The sequence below is a fragment of the Myiozetetes cayanensis genome, unplaced genomic scaffold, assembly GCF_022539395.1.
Source record: "Myiozetetes cayanensis isolate MyiCay16 unplaced genomic scaffold, myiCay2020 scf20-37, whole genome shotgun sequence".
Classification (NCBI taxonomy): domain Eukaryota; kingdom Metazoa; phylum Chordata; class Aves; order Passeriformes; family Tyrannidae; genus Myiozetetes; species Myiozetetes cayanensis.
Window position 1 is genome coordinate 1044088 of NW_026087412.1, and position 20353 is coordinate 1064440.

At 65.0% G+C, this 20353-nt stretch overlaps 1 protein-coding gene across 2 annotated transcripts in view; it reads left to right on the plus strand.

Annotated features, from left to right (window-relative positions):
• Window positions 1-1350: 1350 nt before the first annotated feature.
• The window catches only part of CASKIN1 (CASK interacting protein 1), a 30150-nt gene continuing 11147 nt past the window's right edge, over window positions 1351-20353 (plus strand). For both annotated transcript variants that reach the window (XM_050317136.1, XM_050317137.1), the window contains exons 1-10: window positions 1351-1526; window positions 15158-15209; window positions 17440-17537; window positions 17652-17797; window positions 17882-17977; window positions 18238-18368; window positions 18440-18548; window positions 18834-18942; window positions 19053-19147; window positions 19216-19333. In XM_050317136.1, coding sequence (XP_050173093.1) covers window positions 1433-1526; window positions 15158-15209; window positions 17440-17537; window positions 17652-17797; window positions 17882-17977; window positions 18238-18368; window positions 18440-18548; window positions 18834-18942; window positions 19053-19147; window positions 19216-19333 — 1048 coding nt within the window. In that variant the 5' untranslated portion in view covers window positions 1351-1432. The remainder of the gene's footprint in view (window positions 1527-15157; window positions 15210-17439; window positions 17538-17651; window positions 17798-17881; window positions 17978-18237; window positions 18369-18439; window positions 18549-18833; window positions 18943-19052; window positions 19148-19215; window positions 19334-20353) is intronic.

Sequence of the window (20353 nt, forward strand, 5' to 3'; positions counted from 1 at the left end):
GAGGAGCCTCGTTCGTTATCAGGTGGTGGCAGATGTGAAGGAAGCCCCTGACCCGGCGGGGCCCCCGGGCGCGTGCGGAGCCCCAGCCCCAGCCCCCAGCCCGGGGAGCCCCGCTGCGGCTCAGGGCCCGGCTGCGGGATTAGAGGGCAGATTAGACGGCGTTCCGTGCTGGCAACCCAAATGTCCTGGATTGGAAAGTGGGGGTGGGGAGAGGAGACGACCCCGCCGATCCTGAGGCGGGGTCAGCCTGGAGCTGGCGACTGGGAGGGACCCGGGGGCTGCAGAGGGAGTTGGGGGCTGTGGGGGCATGGGCCAGCACGAGGCGGGCGGGAGGCGCTCGGGAACGATTTTGGTTCCCTCCTCCATCTTTCCCTCTGCCACGGGCACCCACACGGGGTTGCAGCCGCCCGTCCCCGTGCACCGCACACACCAGTGCACTGCACCCATCAGTGCCCAGCGCTGTGGTGGCCAGCTGGCTACCAGCCTTTTGGCTCATTGTGCCTCAGCGTTGCTTTGCTGGAGCCGGCACTCCACGAGGCTTTTATCCAGTAGAGGGGGAAATTTGGGCTGATTTTGCGTGGGTGATGACCGTACTCTGCCCTGAGGGCACTGTGGGGACATTAATGACTTGTCCATCATTGGCCCTATTTCCCATCGTGTTCCTCAGCGTCCTCATTCCGGGAACGCTCCGCACCTGGAATGTCTCGGTCATTTCAGCCTTAAAAGTGAAAGGGACAAATGTTACTGGCCACTGTGTCAACAAAAGTGGAAAATGACGCGGTAATGAGGGCTTTATTTCCAGAAATTGAACGGTTGCTCCTGCCCGGGCCCGTTACCGGCACCGCAGGCTGCCGGCCGGTGACTGCGATGCCCAGGCGGGACGGGGATCGGCAAAGGGCACCCTGGAGCGGAACTGGGGAGCACGGGGTGCCCCGGATGGGGGTCTTCCGGACCCTCCTCAGGTCCTCCCCGAGGAGGAAGAGGCCCCGAGCAGCCGTGTTCCCCCCTCCCCTTCGCCCGCCGAAACCCGCCAGCTCGTTACACGCCACGGCTGCGCGGCGGCGGCGGCGGTGGCGGCTCCCACCGGGGCGTCCCCCGGGCCCCGGCACCGGGGAGGGGGATCCCCGCGCTCCGCCCGCAGCACCGGGAGGCCCCCGCCCCCTCCTCCTCCTCCTGCTCGTCCTCCTCCTCCTCTTCTTCCCCTCCCGCGCTGCCCCCGCCCTCCCGGTGCGGCCCCACGTCCCGCCGCGCCCGCCCGGGCGCCCGCCGCCGCCGCCCCCGCCCCCGCCTCCGGAGCGGGCGGGCTGGAGCAGGGGCCGCACCGTGCCGAGCCGAGCCGTGCCGAGCCGCCCCCGCCGCCCCTCGCCGCGCCGCGTCGCGGAGGATGCTCGGGCCGTGAGCCCGCAGCTGGCAGCCCCGGCGCGGCGCAGCCATGGGCAAGGACCAGGAGCTGGTGCAGGCGGTGAAGGCGGAGGACATCGCGGCCGTGCAGAAGCTGCTGCAGAGGCCCAAGCCCGGCAAAGCCAGTGAGTGCGGCGGCGGCGGCGGCGGGGCCGGGCCGGGGGCGGCGGCGGGGAGGGACACCCGGAGGGGGGACACACACGGACACCGGCGTCGCAGCAGCGGGCGCGGCGGCTCGGGGCCGCATCCCAGCGCTGCTCCCGGGGCCCGGCCGCGTTGCCGCCCTGCCCGCTCCGGAGCATCTCCGGCCCCGGAGCATCCCCGGCCCTTCCCCGGTTGCGGCGCGTCGCAGGCGGGCGGGGGCAGTGGACGTGCCGGGCACCCCCGGTGGCGCCCCGGGAGGGGCGGGGAGAGGGCTGCCCGGTGAGGGTCTGAGCATCCCGGCGGGGCTCGGAGCATCCCCGGGCGCTGCGGGGGTGCTGGGCGCTGCACAGGGTTGCCCCGCCGGTCCCGGGGCAGCTCCCGGTGCGGTCGGTTCCTGGCCGGGCTGCCCTTGCCCTGCGGCCGAGAGCAACTCCCGACCCCCCGGGAGCCGGGCCCAGTGCCCCCGGGATGTTTGGCCTGGGCAGGGGCTGCGGCCGGGCGGCGCCGGGCACATCTGCGTGTGCGTGGAGCGAGTGTGCCCGGCCCGCGCGTGTGAGCCCCGGGGCTCGGTGCCCGCGCACCTCTGCGTGTGTCCGCGCTGCCGCGGGTGCGTGTGCGGCTGTGTTTGGGTGCGTGGGGTGTTTGCGTGGCGGTGTGTACCCTGGCATCTGTGTGTTTGGCTGGGCTGTTGGTGCTTCTCGGTGTGGGGGTGTTTGGATGTCGCTCCGCGGGTACCTCCGGTGCGTCCCTGCGGCTGGCTGTGCGCGGCTCCGCGTGTGCGCCGGGTGTGCGTGGCCAGGTGTGAGGCTGCGGGGGCGTGCGTGTGGCTGTGCGTGTGTGTCTCCGGCTGTACGTGCGTGTAGCTCCGTGAGTATCTACTCGCTCTAGGATATAACTGCTCCGTCGAGGCGTTCCGCCCGGAGTGAATAATTCATGGTGCTGATGCAGCCGCAGGTTTCAGGCCTGGTGCATGGGGACAAACTGGGGGGCTGGGGACCGTCGGTGGGTATGGACAGGGACCTCGTGTGGCATCGGGTCACTGGACACACAGCCCCTTCATGGCTGCACGCAGTGTCCCTCCCTCCAGGGCCCAGCACTCCCCGATTGCGGGCACCCCTCTTTTCCTGGAATTGTCCAGAGCTGGTGTGGTGTCCCCCATCCCTGGTCATGCAGGGGTGTTCCCAGTCGAGTAGGGCCAGTGTGGTGTCCCCTGTGCCCTGGTGCTGAGCAGGGCTGGCATGGCATCTCCCATGTCCCTGCTCTGGTGTGACATCCACCATGTCCATAGTACCACTTGGGGCCAGCGTGTGTTTCCTTGTGCCGTGCAGGGCCAGCATGGTATCCCCCCATGTCCTGGTGCTGTGCAGGCCTGACACGGTGTTCCCCACGTCCCCAGTGCTGTCATTGCTATCACTGCTGAGGGACTGTGCAGGACAAGAAGAGCCTCCAGCTCACAGTCCCCTTCATCCTAACCTGTTCCAGGTGCTGCCACTGCAGTGGCCTCTTGGAGTGGCATGTGGGGATGGAGACAACACCTGGCCTGTGCCCAGCACTGTTCCCCACACACCCCTCTCCAGTTCCTGCTGGCAACAACCAGAGGTGCCAGAGTGCCACTGCCTCCTCCTGCATCCCTCTCCTTCCCAGTGCTCTACTGCATCTCCCACTGCTGAGCCCTCCAGGTGCCAGGTGGATTTGACCACAGGGAGCCAGTGGTGCTCCCTGTGCCAGGATCGCAGGGCAGGCACAAGGGACACCCAGTGAAGCTGAGCTTGGTGTTGGGCAGATTCCCACTGTAGGCCTGGACGCTTGCCCCATTCCCTGGCTGGGCTGCCCATCTCCAGCTCTGCTGAGTCCACTGGTGCCAGTGCTGGGCTGCTCTAGTGACATGTCCCCCCTGGACCTGGCTCTCCTGTCTGGCAGAGGGTGCCATGCGTGTGTCACAGGTGCTGTGCTCCAGACCTGGGGTGCATGAGCACCTCTGGCCATGGCAGTGAGGCTGGAGGAGCGGTAGGAGGAGAGGGACAGCACTGAGCAGGGCTGTCCCCATGCCGTGGCGTCCCCACGTCCCCCCCGAGTTCCTGTCCCACACATGCCCGTGGTGCTGCCCGCGCTGTGCGGCACCAGGAAGATTTGTAACTTAGCTCTGTTATCTGGGTAATATCCTATTCATGTGGGGTTTAATAAATGAGATTTTAAAAATCCTTGCGTGAATTAGCGCGGGTTGCCATGGCGACATGGGGCCCGGTGTGGAGTGTGGAGTGCGGGGCCTGGCCCGGGCCGGCCGCAGCGCGCACCGCGCCTGCTTCCCGGGCATCCATAATTGATGAGGTTGTCTGAAAGTTGCGCAAATCAGATGCAGGGCTTTGGCAGCAAACTGTTTCCCTCCCTGTCCCCTCCTTCCCTGTGCTACCTCGAAGAATTGTAGTGACTTGGCGTTTTCCCCTCGGCTCCAGCGCCGTGGGATGGGATGGGATGGGATAGGATGGGATAAGATGGGGCCCTGGGGTGTCTCCAGCAGCACCCAGGCCCACCGTGCCATCCCTGTCCTGGGCACCCAGGGCTTTGGGCAGTGGGAGGTGAACCATGCTGTGCCGTGCAGGGGATCCATGGCTCCTCAGCCATGGAGGGTTGGAGTGAGCTGGCTCCTTCCCTGTGGGGCCGGTGCTGCCAGCAGCTCATCCGCTTTGGAAATGGCTTCTGTGTGGTGCTGCCAGTGCCGTGAGAGGGACCTTGGGCCGAGTGTTGGATCCTCTGTCCTGGCTTCTCCTCCCGCTGGGCTGGGGGACTCTGTAAGGCACTTCCACACGTGGCAGCTTCATGTGGCCAAGGAGATGTCCCAGCACATGGCCCTGTGGTGCCAGGATAAGCATCTGGTGTGTCAGGGGCTGGCTGTGAGGGTAGAATACAGGACTGTGACCTGTGGGGATGTGCTGCCCACCCCATGCTTGGTCGCCCAGGCTGCCATCAGGACTCATGTCTTCATGTGCTGCTGGAGCTCTGGGTACCTCACTCTGGGACGCCTGGGGCCGGGCAAGCCAGGCTGACTGGCTGGCACTGGGGTCTGGGCATGGAGCTCTGCACCCCTTGTGCCCTGCCATGCTGGGGTGAGCCAGCCCAGCCTGGTCTCCCTGCCCAGGACTGCTGCCTCAGGCCCAGGCAGCTCTCCAGGTACCCATTCCTGTGCTGCCACCTGTGCAGGGCTCTGCATCGTGCCCTGCGTGTCACTGGCAGCACCACTGGCATTTCAGGACTTAACCCAGCCAGCCCTGGCCCTGCTGCCATGTGCCAGGAGCAGGTCCTGGGCTGCTTGGGGAGGGACCTCAAAGCACAACAAGAACTCCCAGGCTCATCACCCCCTGGGGTGCTGCCGTCCCGTGGTGAGACATCCCGGGATGTGAGTGGAGCTGCAGTGGCTGAGTGGGATCATTGCTTCTCCAGTACTCCAGGCTTCAGGGACAGTGGGAAGCAGAGCCAGACCCCTTGGGAACATGGGCTTCTGGGCAGGGCCTCAACCAGCTGCCTCCTGCCCTCCAGGGCGTCCTCTTGCACGATGGCCAGATAATTCTGGGTTGTCTTGCCTGCATTTGATTGCATTAATAATCTCCTCTGATAACAGTATTTAATAAAACCAGGCTAATATGGCGCAGTTAGGAAATGTCTTTGACATTTTACAATTCAATTTCTATGCAGTAAAAGGCAGGGCAGCTGCAAATCCAATTGTGGTGCAGTGCCCAGGGCGCGTGTGGCCGGCAGCCACTGGAGCTGCCCAGTTCCCCCTCAGCCCTCTGGGGGAGCAGGAACCTTCCCTGGGAGGCATCCACTCTGATGGCTCTCCGCTGCCATTCCCTGGTCACAGGCGCTGGGCAGACCCTCCTTGCTGACAGAGAAGCCCGGGTAGAGGGGAGCAGACAGTGCTCACCAATATGCCAGAGCCCCTGGATGCTGCCAGCCTCTGGAGCCATCGGTGCTGGGCAGGATGTCTGGAGTTGAGAGGAAGGGGCTGTCGGACCAGATCCTGTGGCAGCTCAACCAAAAGGGTGCTGGGCCCCCATGCATACCCCGTCCCATGGCTGGGAGCTGCTCGTATGTCTCTCCCGATCCCCTTGGCACGGACTAAGGGGTGGAATGCCAAGAGGGTGGACTGGGATGTGGGTGATGCCAGCATGGGGTGACGCTGGTGCCTCCCAGCCGTGTCCCAGGCATGGGGCTGTGCTCTGAGCACCGCCGGCAGGCAGGTTCCCGAGTCAGGGCTGAGCAGCTCCGGCTGCTGCCGTGCTCATCCACGTGTCAGCGGGTCCCTCACAAACTTCTTGGGGTTTCCAGCCCACGTGTGAAGCCTCGCTCCCAGCAGGACTTGGCAGGCGGGCGCGGGCTGGCGTGTGCCAAGTTCCCTTCCAGAGGGGCACTCTTGCTCAGCCTGGGGTGACTTCTTCTTATTTTACATTTCTCTCTATGGCTGGGCCAAGTTGTGGGTGCAAACCACCCTCTGCCCCCACCCGCAGCACAGCCCCCATGTCCGTGCTGGCCGTGGGGTCCCTGCCCACCGGGAATGCTGCAGGGCACCCGGGACTGTTGGCCACAGCCACCGAGGAGCAGCAGGGCTGCAGGCCGGCGGCTCTGTTCCCAGCTTCCTTACTGGCCTGGATTTTCTCTCAGCAGTCCCAATTTCACCTGGCTTGACACCAAGCAGCCCTTTGCCAGCAGCGGGTGGCCCCTTGTGCTGGGGCTCTCCCGCGGCCGTGGCTCCGGCTCTTTCCCGCACCAGGACCTTGCTACCAGTGCTGTGGTGCCCCTTGCTGCCCGTGCACTGTGGGGTGATGCTCTGGGGGATGTGGCAGGGCCAGGCTCCACCCAAGGGTAATGGTGCTGGCAGTGAGCAGGGCTGGGTGCTGTGGGTGCCCCGAGCCCTTCTCTGCAGCCACCGCCATCAGTGCCAGCCCATCGTGGTTTCCAGTAGCCAGGCTGGCGTCTGGCTCCTGTCCTCTGCTCTGTACTCCCTTTAACTCTTCCATCCCCTTCCCAGCTGCTGGGAACGGCTGTAATCAGTCCCCTTCCCATCTCAGTGTGCCTGGGTGACCCAGCCCCTTCCCATTCCCATCCTCCTGCACTGACCACAGCAGCAATGCCCAGGGATGGCAGCTCCGTGGTGCCGTGCCAGGGCACTGGGTGTTCCAAAGCAGTGGTGAGTCCTCAGGGAACATATTCCTCAGGCACATGGCAGGCAGGAGCTGTGGCATTGCTGGTGGGGTGAGCAGTGGAGGGGAATGGCCAGCTCTGGGTGATGTCTGAGACTGTGTTTGCCATGGTGCCCTCTGTCCTGGTGCCGCTGCAAGGGTGGTGTGTGCTGGGAATGGTGCTCAGGTATTGTTGAGAGAGTGTTGGAGAACAGATTTGCTGATATTTAATGACTGGTGCTGTTACTGTCAGGCTCCCATGGGCAAGGGAGAGGCATTGGGAAACAAAACTCAGGAGGACCTGCATGGACACTTGCTGTCACCGCTTTGTGTCCCATCTACAGCAAAGCGTGCTGTGAGGATGGGCCATGGATGGGCCATGACAGGGAGGTCATCAAGCCAGTGTGGAGTGCTGATGTCACCTCTGCCCTGGGTTACCATCCTGTCCTGCAGCTGGGGCACGTGGGACTCACCCTCCTGGTTCCCCTCCCCGCAGATGAACACGGCCAGCACAGCCCACCTGGCGCAGGAGCGATGCCACCGGTGGGCCGGCTCCTTGTGCCAGGCTGAGAAGGATCTTTAAGCTCTAATGAAATGTTAATAGTATTTTCCAACTCAATACGGGAGCAGAAAATGAGGTGTTTAACGCTGGGCTCCGCAGCGACAGGAGCAATCAGCCTGAGAAATGGGAAGCTGGGATGCAGTGCCGGCCTCAGCTCGGCCTGACAGCCCCACGCTGCCGGGACTGCTCCGGTGATGGATGGGTTCCAGCGCCGGCACAAGCCATCCGGTGGGGAAGCACGGTGCCGGGAGGGCGTGGGAGAGCGGCTGGCTGGGAGTGCCAGCTCTGCCTGGGTCTCCTTGGGTCTCCCCACCAAGGTCACTGCTGGCTGCCTGAGAGCACCGAGCAGATGGAGGCAGCAGTGGGGCCAGGGTGCCCCGGGGTGCAGTGGGACACGGGCCTGTGTCAGCTGGAGACAGAGTTGGCTGGAGATGGTGCCCAAGGAGCCACCGCAGGTACAGCCAGGCTCTGGTTCTCCGAGCGCTGGCGGCTGGGTGCTCTGCCGGTGTGCCCGCGTGTGCCCCACTGCATCCACGTGCACGCATGTGCCGTGTGAATGTGTGCATCCATGAGCACATATGTACTGTGTGAATGTGTGCACCCACGTGCACGCATGTGCCGTGTGAATGTGTGCATCCATGAGCACATATGTACTGTGTGAATGTGTGCATCCATGAGCACGCATCGACCCCTCTGCATCCGTGCGCTGTGTGCCTCTGTGCACGCGTGTGCGTCGTGTGCCCATGTGCCCCGTGCGTCCATGTGCCCGCGGCGGTCCCCTCTGCCCGTGTCGGCCCTGCCTCCTCCCCGGCCTGGCGTGAGGCTGGCGCTGGGGACGGCCGGCTCGTGGCGGCACAGCCAGCTGATCCCTTCCAGATGTGGCTGCCGGAGCCCAGCCCGGCGCCGCCTCCCCGAGAGGCCCCTGCAGGTTGCCGGTCCGCGGCTGCCGGAGCCGCTGGATCAGACAAAGCCGCGGCTCCTGCATTGCAGCTGGGCTGTTTACGGCAGGCACGCTCCTCACAGCCCTGCAGCTCCGCAGCAGCTCCGCTCCCGCCCGGCTCCACTCCTGCGTCTGTCCCGGCTGGTCCTGCACTGCCCCTGCCAGCCCCCTTCTGGGGGACACTGGGGACACTGGGACAGGTGCTGAGGGCCCTGCGCCTCCCCTGCAGCGCTGCCAGCCCACTGGGAGCAGTGCGAGGCCTCTGGCCGCGCTCACGGTGCTCCCGGCTGATGCGCGGCGTCGCCTGGCCGCACATCCCTGCGCTGCTCACCCGCCCGGCAGAGACCGCGGCACCACCGAGCTGCCAGCCCTGCAGGCCGTGCCCGTCCTGCCCGCGGGGGGACCGGGAACACCGCCGTGGTGCAGAGGGTGGGCACGGTGGTGCACTGTGGAGCCAGGCTGTTCCCTGGATGGGGACACACGATGGCTCTAAAACAGACCCTCGGGCCTGTTTTGCCAGTGCGCGCTTGGGAGCTCAGAGCCGGTGCTGCGGCAGCTGCTGATGCCTCTGATGGATCTGGGCTGCCTGCACACACACACACACATGTGCACACGTGTGCACATGATCTGTGTACATCAGGAGCTCCTGCCAATCCCCAGTGCTGCTGGACCGCACTGGGTTCATGGGAGGCCAGTGATCAAGGCTGTGCGTTAGTTAATGATGCTTTAAGATGCTCAAAGCTCCTGGTCCCTCCCTGCAGCCAAGGAGGCCAGCATCGGTCCTCCCAGGGATCCCTGACGCCGCAGAGGGGGCAAGGATGGGGAGGAGATGGGGAGGAGATGGGGAGGATGAAGATGAGGCAGGGCAGGATGGTCTCTGCTCCCATGTCCCAAAAGGGGTGTGGTGCCTGGCACGCTGGGATGGATGGACAGGAAGACACATGTGACAGTGGCCCTGAGCAACCATGTCCCATGCCTGCCATGCCAGCCTCGCCGTGGCAGCAGTGACTGCTTCCAGCCAGAGTGATTACTGAAAATTACCTGTTTGCCACAGGTTGGCAATTAGGGCTCCCTGGCAGCGACACCAACATGCATTTCTGCACAGACGAGGGTGGGCGTGCAGCTGGCACCGGGCACAACAGGCGGGCGCAACGCTTGGCGCTGGTCCCATGGAGCTGAGCATAACACCTCGTGTCCCACCTGTGGGGCAGAGCCAGCGCATCCCTGCACTGCCCACACACCTGCCCATTCCTGCTGCCTCTTCCCTGCATCCCTGGGTGCACAGGGCCGAGTCACCAGCAGCTGCTGCTCGGCAGAGCCCCCTGGCATCGCGTGGTACTCAGGGAGTTGGGGGAAAGGAAGGGGCTGCCCCAAGGAAGCCTGGCTGGTGCAGCGTGGCTTAGATGAGCTCTGTGGTACCACATAGCAAAGGTTGGGTGAGGATACATCTTGAGAATACAGGGAGGGCAGGGATCCTCACAGTAGCTGCTGCTGCACCATGGGGTGCTGGGTCCCCTGGCCTGCTCCAGCCACAGTAGTTTGGCTCTGTCCTGGGTGCACTCGTGTCCCCTGTCCCTGCCTGCCCTGGCAGCCCTCGAAGTCAGCCCCTCACCCTCCCTTGGGATCAAAAAGTTTCCTTTTTGTAAAAATAAAAGCATCACAGCGGAATCCCTGCTGCCTCTTGAAAGCTGCATTTAAGCTGCTTCCTGTGGCCCCAGGGGACAGCCCTGTGCTGCCATGACTCAGGCTGCCAGAGCCCAGCCGGCCTCCAGTGCGGATTTCTCCGCTCCCTGGGGAAGGCTTTGCAAGGGCCGGGCATCCAGAGAGTCCGCAGGTGTGCTGGGCACAGGGCCAGCATCCCCCAGGAGCGCCTTGGGGTCTGTGGAATGGCTGGTGATGGGCAGCAGGGCACCCAGCTGTGGGTGTGCACTGCCATGTCCAGATGTGATGGGCAGTGGATATCCAGCTGTGATGGGCACTGGGGTTACCAGTACTGATGGACAGTTGTCCAGCTGTGATGGGCACTGGGGTGTCCAGCTGTGATGAGTGGTGGCTATACAGCTGTGATGGTCAGTCGTTAGCCATCTATCTGGTATGTGTCTAGCTGTGATGGGCAGTGGATATCCAGCTGTGATGGGCACTGGGGTGTCCAGCTGTGATGAGTGGTGTGTGTCCAGCTGTGGTGGGCAATAGCTATGCAGCTGTGCTGTGTACTGCTCTGCAATGGCTCCATCCCACCCCAGCTACCTCTTAGCCCCAGGCAATCCCTTTCCCTGTACAACGGTGCATTATTTATACAGTCCAAATCGATCGGAAGATGATAACGGCTTCATTAGCATCTGAGCATCGCGCTGGCCTCAGCGCCTGACACGACCTTGGCTGCAGGAGTACAAGCTTTTCCCTGTCAGGACCAGCTCCCCGATGTCACCATCATCACCAGACCCAGCCGGGTGTGCTGTGCCCGCTCGGTGGGGTCCCCACTCTGTCACGTGCTGCCATGGGGAATGAGACCCACCCATGCCCGGGCTCCTCGTGCAGCCCCGTTGTTTGCGTGGCGCTCGTCAGCAGGGATATAATTAAGAGCAGCTATTTTGGATGCTTCCTTTATCCGGCAGCTCCCAGCGATGCCGCTGCAGGATCCTCCCCCTGTCTCCGAAACAGGCGCTTGCCTTGAATGTCTTCCCCGTGGATATTCACTGCCTGTGGGGTCCTGGGGGGCCCTGTTGTGTTTGGGGGAGGGCACACGCAGGGGTCCGGCTGCCCACATCAGCTGGGGTGTGGGGTCACAGCAGGGCTGGGGTTGGAGGGGAAGGGGATCACTGCAGAGCGATGATGGAAGGGATGGAGAGGAGGATTTGGGGGCAACTCTCCTGGTTCATCTACTGCCTCCATGCTGAGGGGGGGCAGCGATGCTTTCCCCTCATTAAGGAGATGTTGATTTAGCGGAGGCTGGAGCCATCTGCTTGGAGCAGCCGCCTGCTCCCTGCTCCCTGCTGGGGGAAGCTGGGTGAGGATGTGCTTCGTCAGCGGGGGCTTGGCCGGGAGCCCCCAGCCCTGGCCACGCATCGATCGCTGCTGGCGCTGCACTGGCTGCAGACACAGGGGCCGGTGCATGAACACGTGAAGGGGTGCTGGGAAGGGAGAAGAGTCCCTGCCAGGCACCGAGGAGTCCCACCATGGGGGGCCATGGCCGTGGACTCGTGTGCAGGGATGGGGCTGGAGCAGCTGGGAACAGGGGTCTCCGGTATTGGGATGCCCGGAGCTGGTTGGTCACAGTCTCATCGTGACATACACTGGGGTGTCTGGAGCAGCAGCTGGGCACAGGGGTCTCCATGCAACATGTCCTGGGATACCTGGAGAAGTGATTGAGCCCGGGGGTCTCCCCATAGCACGTACTGGGATGCCTGGTGCAGGAGTTGGGTGTGGGGTCTCCATGTGGCCATGCACCGGCATGCCCAGAGCTGTGACTGGGCACGGGGGTCTCCCCTGGCGTGCACCAGGGTGCCCGGAGCAGCTGCCAGGCCTGGTGTGAGGAGTCAGGGTGGCGCGTGGCTGGGCCCTGGGGTCGGGCAGCGCTGCTCCCCGGTGCGTGCCCGGCCCTGCACGTGCGGGTGGCTCGTGCGTCGCCCGTGTCGCGGTGCCCATGGCTGCTGCGGGGCCGGCGCGTGGCGGGGGAGGCCGGGCCCGGCGAGGAGCTCGCAGCACGCGGAGCGCCAGCCTGAATGCAAGAGTGCACTGAGCTCCTGTGATCCCTGTGCTTAAGTGAAGGCATTTCTGGGAGTAGTGGCAGGGCTGCTCCCCGCGGCGGTGTTTACTCTGGCAGACGCTGTTTATGGCTGGTGTCGATGGCAGACGCTGCGGCTCCCGGTGCACGCAGGAGCCGTCGGCTGCAGCCACATCCGGAGGTGCTGGGGCTGGATGGATCCCGCGCTTCCCCCTTTCGTGGGGCCAGCGATGTGGTCCTGTCCCGGGATGCTGATGGGGTGCAAGGTGCTCCGAGAGCTTTAGGGAGCTGTGCCAGGAGATGGAAGGGGAACCCTGTGCTCCCACATGGCAGGGCCATCACCTGAGCAGCCTGTGGGGAGCCAAGAGGGGACATTGTGGTGTCCCAAGGATGGTGGGGGGCTCAGGAGGTCAGAGTAAAGAGGTGCCACCCCTCCCATAACACCTGCCTGATGGCATCTGATTGTGTGTGGAGAGGGCAGGATGGTGGTCACAGGTGCTCGGTGGTCCCCGACACCTCTCCAGTGATCCCAGCAGAGAGGACAGCCAGGAACATGCTGGGTGCCCACTGGCAGCATGGCTGTGCAGGAGCCCTGCTTTTCTCCCTGCTGTGCCTGTCTCCTTTTGTAGCTGATAATTTTAATTGGGAGTGTTCCGGTCCCTTCTCTCTCCCTCGTTAGTGGAAGAGTTTTCGTTGTGCTTCCCAGCCATTAATGAGCTCTCACAGTTCTTGCTGCCCCCCGACAGGCTGAAAATCCCACTGTGGGTCTGGTGATGTGTCAGGTCCCCATCCTTCTCCTCTGCTCTGGGAACTGGGGTTATTCTGAGACCCCAGCTGGGCTCCACGCTCCAGCTGCCTTCAGCATGCTGGCGGCCACTTCCAGAGCTTTAAGGAAAGTCAAACCACTGCATGGCTGGAAGTCACTGACTAAGCACTTGGCACGGGCAGTGATGGAAGTGCTAAACAGATTTTGGCAGTCGCAGCTTCTCCTGCAGGTGCAGGGAGGAAAAATTTGCCGCTACGGTGTGTTGGAGTGACGGTGGTTTGGGCGATGCCGGGGCGGCACACGTGCCTGGGGATCACCAAAGGCGTCACTGCTGCACCTGCCACCCCGATCCCCGGGCACTGCCCCATCCCAGCCCCTTGCTGGGATCACCCCGTGGGAAAGGCCAGGCACCGCAGGCCTGCTGACATCCGTCTGTCCATCTGCAAGGACCGGTTAGCCGGAGCGGGGCCCGTCTCGGGGCTGGAGGTTGGAGCCAGCGCCGGGCACGGTGCCGCTCCTGCGCCCACCGGCTCCCTTTGTCCACTGGCCCTTCACGTCCCTGGGGGGCAGCTCGGCCCCCTTCTCCTGGGAGCTGGTTCTTGGCGTGGGGAGGCAGCGGAAGCGGCGCTGGGCTCCTCTCCACCGGAGCTGAATGGCACCTTTGTTGGGGAGGCTGGCGGCAGCTCGGGGCTGGCGGGGACCTGCTCGACCCCGGCCACTGCGGTCCGTCCCAGCGTTGGGGCGGCTCTGCCCACCAGTAATGTCCAATTCTTCCCAGGAGAGCAGGGGATGCTGGGGCAGGGATGGGATCTGGGGGCTTCTGTGGTGCTCCTGTCCCTTCCTGCACTCAGGGCCCTGCAATGCCCCTGTCACTCCATGCACTCTGGGCACCCCACATCCCATCATCCCTTCCTGCATTCTGGGCACCCCTTGGTGCCCCTGTCCCTCCCTGCACCATGGGACCCTGCGGTGGCCCTTCCCTCCCCACATCCTGGGGCCTTTGCAGTGCCCATCCCTCTTCACACCCTGGAGAACCAATGGTACCCCCATCCCTCCCTGCGCCCTGGGGACTCCACAGTGCCCCTTCTCATCCCACAGCCACCCCATGGCACTGCAGCCAGGGGGAGAGCCTGGGGACCCAGTGGCCGGAGGCTGGTCACCGTGGCTGATGGAACCCATCCTCGGCAGCTGTCGCCTGTCACGCTGGGCTGTCAGCGTTAGCAAATGTCCTGCAGCTCGCACTGCTGGGCAGCCACGGACAGAGGGAGGGAGGGAGGGAGCGTGGGCAGGGAGAAACCTCTGCCACTGTCCCAGCCACTCCTGGAAACACCTGTACCATGTGGCACAGGCAGGGCTGGCTCAGCCTGGCACTGCTCCCCAGGCTTGAGGATCAGGGCTGGACACAGCCACTCCTCCTGCTGCTGCTGCCCTGTGTGTCCATGCAGAGGCTCCCGGACTCTGGCACAGCCCCTGTGCCCAGTAATTCAGTATCTCACAGGGATGCTGACAAGGGGACATGGTACAGGGAGCACGAGCAAGGCCATGGCTGTGGTGCACTGGGAGCATGTCTTTGGCCCCATATCCCTGCCTGAAGTAGCCCCTTCCAGTTGGCTTCTCCTAACGAGAGCTTGTCCCTGGCGAACTGGTCCCTGGCATGCTTCCAGCTGAGCTTCTGGAGTGAGGATTCAGGGGAGAGGATCCCTGAGCACGTAGGGTTGAGGATGGTAGGGTGAGTGACTTTGGCTGCCCCTTCTCCTGGTCAGGCAGTGCCACCTCTGGGTCATCTCCCACAGACTTGTGGCCATGCCGGTGCCATCTCGCTGTGGTGGGCACGGCGCTGCTGCGTGGGCCCCTAGCCCAGGGCTCTGCCAGGCTGCACCCACCCTCCTTCTCCTCCTCCTCCTCCTCCTCCCCCTGCTCCAGCTCCCGCTGGGGGAAGAGCAGCTCACTGGAAAGCCTGAGTGGCATTTTTCGGGTAAATCTTATGTAAATCTGGCTCCATCCTTCCTCGTGCTGCTAATTGGATTGCCCCGACGGGGTTTAATTTCCCACGCAGGGAAGCGTGGGGTGGGCAGTGCTGGGCCGTGCTGGGGTGCAGGGGAGGGTGCTGAGCTCTGCCAAAGCAGCCCACTGTGGGCTCCATGGGGCCACACTGGAGCCCCAGGCATGTGAAGCAACCTGGGAGGGAACCCCAGGCAAACCAGGTGAATGGGATAACCTGGTGCCAGGAGGGGCCTCTCAGGCTCTGCCACCTTTAGGAGGGACCCCCACCCTGAGCCCTCCTGCCTTCACCTGCCTGCAGCTTCGAGCAAGCCTCATGCAGCCCCTGTGGAGCTGCAGGGAGCCCCAACCTTGGCAGGGAGGGAAACCTGGAACTGTCACCTCCTTGGTGTGTTCCTGCCCCAGCCACCTCCTCTAACATGCTGTCCCCTTCCCTCCCTCCCAGAGCTCCTTGGATCTGCAAAGAAAGTCAATGTCAACTTCCAAGACACCGATGGGTGAGTGGGAGCCCCGTGCCCAGATGTGTGTGCTGTGGGGTGCACAGAAATGGGGGGTGTGCTGTGGGGTGCACAGAAATGGGGGGATGTGCTGTGGGGTGCCACGAGCAGGCGTGTGCGTGCCATGGGAGCCTGGCCCGTGCAGGAATGCCGGGCTCTCCAAGCGATGCAGCCGAGCTGCTGGGTCTGCTCCCGCGGCTCTCAGCCCCATCAGCCCAGACGGCCGGGCCCTGGCTGTGCCCAGAGCCGGCAGGGCTGGCAGGGAGCTGCCGCAGGCACCGGAGCAGGCAGGAGGTGAGGGCTGAAGGGCGGAGGAATGTCTGTGCCCCACATCTCACCACCCCTTTCCCAGCCCTTTGGGACCCTGTGGGATCAGCCCTGGGTTGTGCCGGGCGGGCGAGCCATGACCCCGCCGGGCTGTGCCGCTGGCACTCCACAGTCAGCATCCAACGGGCGGGAGCAGTGGGAAAGGGGCCGCAGGCTCAGTGGGAAAGGGGCCGCGGGCTCACGTCCCGCTAATCACACTAATGAGGCGGCCGGCACAGGGAGGCAGCCGGGGCCCTGCGCAGGAGGGGCTGCCATGGGAGCCATGCTGGTGGGGCTGGGCAGCAGCTGCCCCTGTGCCCTCAGGCTCCCCCAGCCCTGCGATCCCTCCCCTTGAGCGGGCCAGCAGGACGATGCCACTTGGTCCCTGGGGATGGCTCTGCTGTGGCCGTGGAAAGGGCAGTGAGCAGAGGGGTCGGATGGGATCGGGAATGGGAGACCCTGCCCTGGGGAACGTGCAGCTGCAGCATCTGGGTCCGTCCTCATCCTCGTCACAGGGTAGTGGCAGTGGCATCCCCTGGTAGCTGCCAGCACATGCCATGCCCGTGAGTGTGGGCACACCCAGGCAGTGCAGGCACAGCCACGGGCCCGTGTCCGCCTGTGCTGGGGGTGTGCACAGCGTGGGGCAGCAGCAGGGCAGGTGGGCACGACGTGGGCAGGGCGAGGGGGCGTCACCCCATGGGCCGCCTTGTGCTCTGCAGCGCTGGCAGGTCGCTGGAGGGCTGAGCATCCTGGCAGCGCTGGGCCCTGCTCATATGCTGCTCGTATCCTGCCTATGGATCCTGGATGGCTTGGGGCTGCAGGAGCAGCAGGGCAGGAGCCTCCAGCCTCCAGCACTGCTCCTGGGAAGGATTCCCCTGGGAAGACACAGGGCAGACCCAGGCTGCAGCCTGTGTGTGCTCTGCCCTGCCGCTGACCTGGGCTCAGCCAGCCCCGTGCCTCAGTTTCCCCATCCCTGCTGTGCTGGCTGATTCCTGGCTGGCGGGCGCCGAGGGCGGGCACCGTGCTGGTGTCCCTGTGCCTGCCCTGGGGACGGTGCCCTGCGTGTGGAGACGTGGCCGGCTGGGCCAGGCGGTGCCCGGGGGAAGCCCCCGAGGCAGCCCCGGGGAGGGCTGCGATTTGCACCATCTTGAGCGGATTTGAGCAGGGCGCTGGAGCGGAAAATGTTGACATTTCCCAGGCAGACGTTGGGGATCGGCCTCCTGTGCAAGCTGTCTGCTCACATCGCCGCTCCCCGCCGGGGATCACAGGCGGCAGCTCCGTGGGGATCGTGGTGGCCAGAACATGTTCCTCACGGGGATGTGTCCCCCTCCGCTGGGGGCCTGGGGATGGAGGGCAGAGGAATTGTTACCCCACCCCCCACCTCTAGGGCACCAGGCAGCCCCGGGGGCCCCACTGGGGTCCACAGCCCATTCCCATGCTCCGGTGACACCGGGGTGGCCCCAGGGATGTGCTGGGGATGCTGTGCGTGGCCGGGGCCCAGAGCAGTGGGGTGGTGGGTGCCAGCACAGCCACGTGGAGGATGCCACTGCCGAGAGCAGCAAGTAGGTCAGCTCCTGGCCTGCTTCCCAGGCGTGAGCCCTGGGGCCGGGCGCTGCTAGAGCAGAGCAGGGTACAGTGCCAGGGCCTTTCCCCGCCCCATTGCCAGGCTAAGCGCCCGACAAGGGCACCACTGCCATCTGTGCTCGTGGCCGTGCTGCCGGGGCCAGGCTGGGGGAAGTGGGTCAGTGGGGAGTGGGCTCTCTGGCACCGTCACCCTCCATGGGACACCCCTGTGCCTACCCTGCCCACCACCTTCAGCCCTGTGGGGTCTCAGCATCCTCAGGGAGCCGGGTGTAGGCTCTTGGCCATGCTGCCAGGTGGAGGGGCTGTGGACATGGGACCCTGACTCCACCCTGGCCCCCAGGTTCTCGGCCCTGCACCATGCGGCGCTCAACGGCAACACGGAGCTCATCTCGCTGCTGCTGGAGGCCCAGGCTGCCGTGGACATCAAGGACAACAAAGGCGAGTCCCCGGGTGTCCTGGCCATGCCCCCCCCCCACCATGCCCCTCTGTGGGCTCTGCCCAGGTGCGTGGGCACACTGAGGGGCTCACGGCGTGCCTGTCCTGCCCCTGCAGGCATGCGGCCCCTGCACTACGCGGCCTGGCAGGGCAAGAAGGAGCCCATGAAAATGGTGCTGAAGGCGGGTTCCTCCGTGAACATCCCATCGGATGAGGGCCAGATCCCCCTGCACCTGGCGGCACAGCACGGGCACTACGACGTGGTACGGCAGGGCACGGGGGCGGTGGGGGGATGGTGCCACCCTCCTGCCCCCGCCCTCACCGAGTCGGGTCTCGCTCCTCCGCAGTCGGAGATGCTCCTGCAGCACCAGTCCAACCCCTGCATCATGGACAACTCGGGAAAGACGCCCTTGGACCTGGCGTGCGAGTTTGGCCGGGTCGGGGTAAGTCCTTGCAGGGTTGTGATGCCCCAGAGGAGGGCTGGAAGGGGACGGGGCACGGCAAGGTCCCTGGGGGTGCTAAACAGCCGAGGGGGAAGCCCAGGGCAGCCCCAGAGGTGGCCAGCAGTGGGGACCTGCGGTGCCACCACTGCAGGGGATGTCCAGCCACTGGCGCGAGGGGAGACGGGGCTGGGGGCATCGGGAGGGTCAGGGGGCCACCCACAGCCCTTGCAGCCCTGCTTCGTCTGTGTTTGCTGAGCCAGGTGGTCCAACTGCTCCTGAACAGCAACATGTGCGCGGCGCTGCTGGAGCCCAAACCGGGGGACACCACCGACCCCAACGGCACCAGCCCCCTGCACCTCGCCGCCAAGAACGGCCACATCGACATCATCCGGTGGGTGCTGTGGGCAGGGGGGGCAGCGCCGGTGCCCCCCCGTGCCCTGCTGACCCCCTGCCCCTCCTCAGGCTCCTGCTGCAGGCTGGCATCGACATCAACCGGCAGACCAAGGCAGGCACAGCGCTGCACGAGGCGGCTCTCTGCGGCAAGACGGACGTGGTGCGGCTGCTGCTGGATGTAAGGGCCCCCCAGCACCCCCAGACACCCCCTACCCAGCCAGGGACTGCGGGAAGAAGGTGACCCTGCAGCTGGGGGCTCAGAGCAGCTTGTGCAACTCCACCAGGGAGTGGGGATGAGCATCCTGGAGGGGATACACCAAGGCAGTGAAGGTCCTGGGGTGGGGGGGACACCAAGGCAGTGAGCTGTGCCCTCCAGCTGCTGGTCTCCTGATGGCCTAGCGGGTCCCAGGGGGTGGCAGGACAGGGGGCAGCCTCCTCCCAATCCCTCTCGGTGCCGTTGCAGAGCGGGATCAACGCCCACGTCAGGAACACCTACAACCAGACAGCTCTGGACATCGTCAACCAGTTCACCACCAGCCAGGCCAGCAAGGAGATCAAGCAGATGCTGCGGGGTAGGCGTTGGGGGGCACGTGGAGGCCATGCTGGTGTGGGGGGGCGCTGGGCTGGGGGTGCCAAGCCCTGTGGGGTGGGCAGGGGGTGACGCTCCCGCTCTGTCCCGCAGACGCCTCCGCCGCCCTGCAGGTCCGTGCCGTCAAGGACTATTGCAACAATTACGACCTGACCAGCCTCAACGTGAAAGCCGGGGACGTCATCACCGTGAGTGCAGCGGGGGCGGCCGGGACACCCCGGTGTTGGCCGGCCCCTGACCCAGCCCCTGCCCGCAGGTGCTGGAGCAGCACGCGGACGGGCGCTGGAAGGGCTGCATCCACGACAACCGCACCGGCAACGACCGCGTGGGATACTTCCCCTCCAGCCTCGTGGAGGCCATAAGCAAACGAACAGGCAAATACTCCCTCCCCGCCTGCCCCCTCAGGGCTGTGCCCACACCCCCAGCCCCGGGGAGCCCTGCCTTGGTCTGCTGGGGACTGGGGTGGTGCGGCGGTGCCAGCAAATCGGGGCGATGCCCTGTCATGCATGTGGGGTTGGTGTCCCTGCCGTGTGCGTGGGGACGGTGCCTTTGAGTGTGCAGGGTCAATGTCCCCGCTGTGCACGTGGGCTCAGTGCCCACCTGGTGCCTGTGGGAGCCAGTGCTGGCAGCCCCAGGGTGTTCATGGGGCAGCCCCAGGCTGCCCTCAGGCTGGGGGAGGTACGAGTGGAGCTGGGAAGTTGGTGCATGAGGAGACCCTGGGGCATCACTGTGTTTTTGAGGGGCCAGAGCATCGGAGGGGTCACAGAACCTGGTGCTCAGGGTCTGCACAGGGGGCTGGGCATCAGTGCCAGGGACCTAATGCTGCTCCATGGAGACCTTCTCCCCAGCCAGGGGCCATCTCAGGGGTCGGACCCTGCTCCCCTGCGCAGTGCTGCCTGTTCCTGTCCCCATTCCATCCCCATCCCTTTAGGCTCCTGGTGGAGTGCATGGCCTCCTCGGGATGGCCCATGGCTGTGCCCACTGCCAGGAGCATCACAGTGGCATTGAAAGGCCCCACATCAACCATCTCATGCCCTCTCGGGTGTGAGGACCTTGGGGGCAGCCACATCGTGGGGACACAGGCAGGGAATGGTGGCACTTGAACAAGATCTCAAGGGAATGGTGGCATGAGCACCCACTGGCTGCCGGGCACTCTGCACCGGCCACGGAGGTGCCACGTGCTGGACAGGCAGGGGCAGAGCCACCCTCCTGCAGTGGGTCACTGTGTGCCAGTGCCATGGCATGCGGTCCATGGCTCCTGGAATGCGATCTGGGCTGCAGTCCGTGGCTCCTGGGCTGTGGCTGGCCCTGCAGCAGTGTTAGCCAGGCTGTGGGGTTCCATAGCCACCCCCTCGGCTGCAGGGCTGGCAGCTGCAGCCTCCACGGGGAACAGG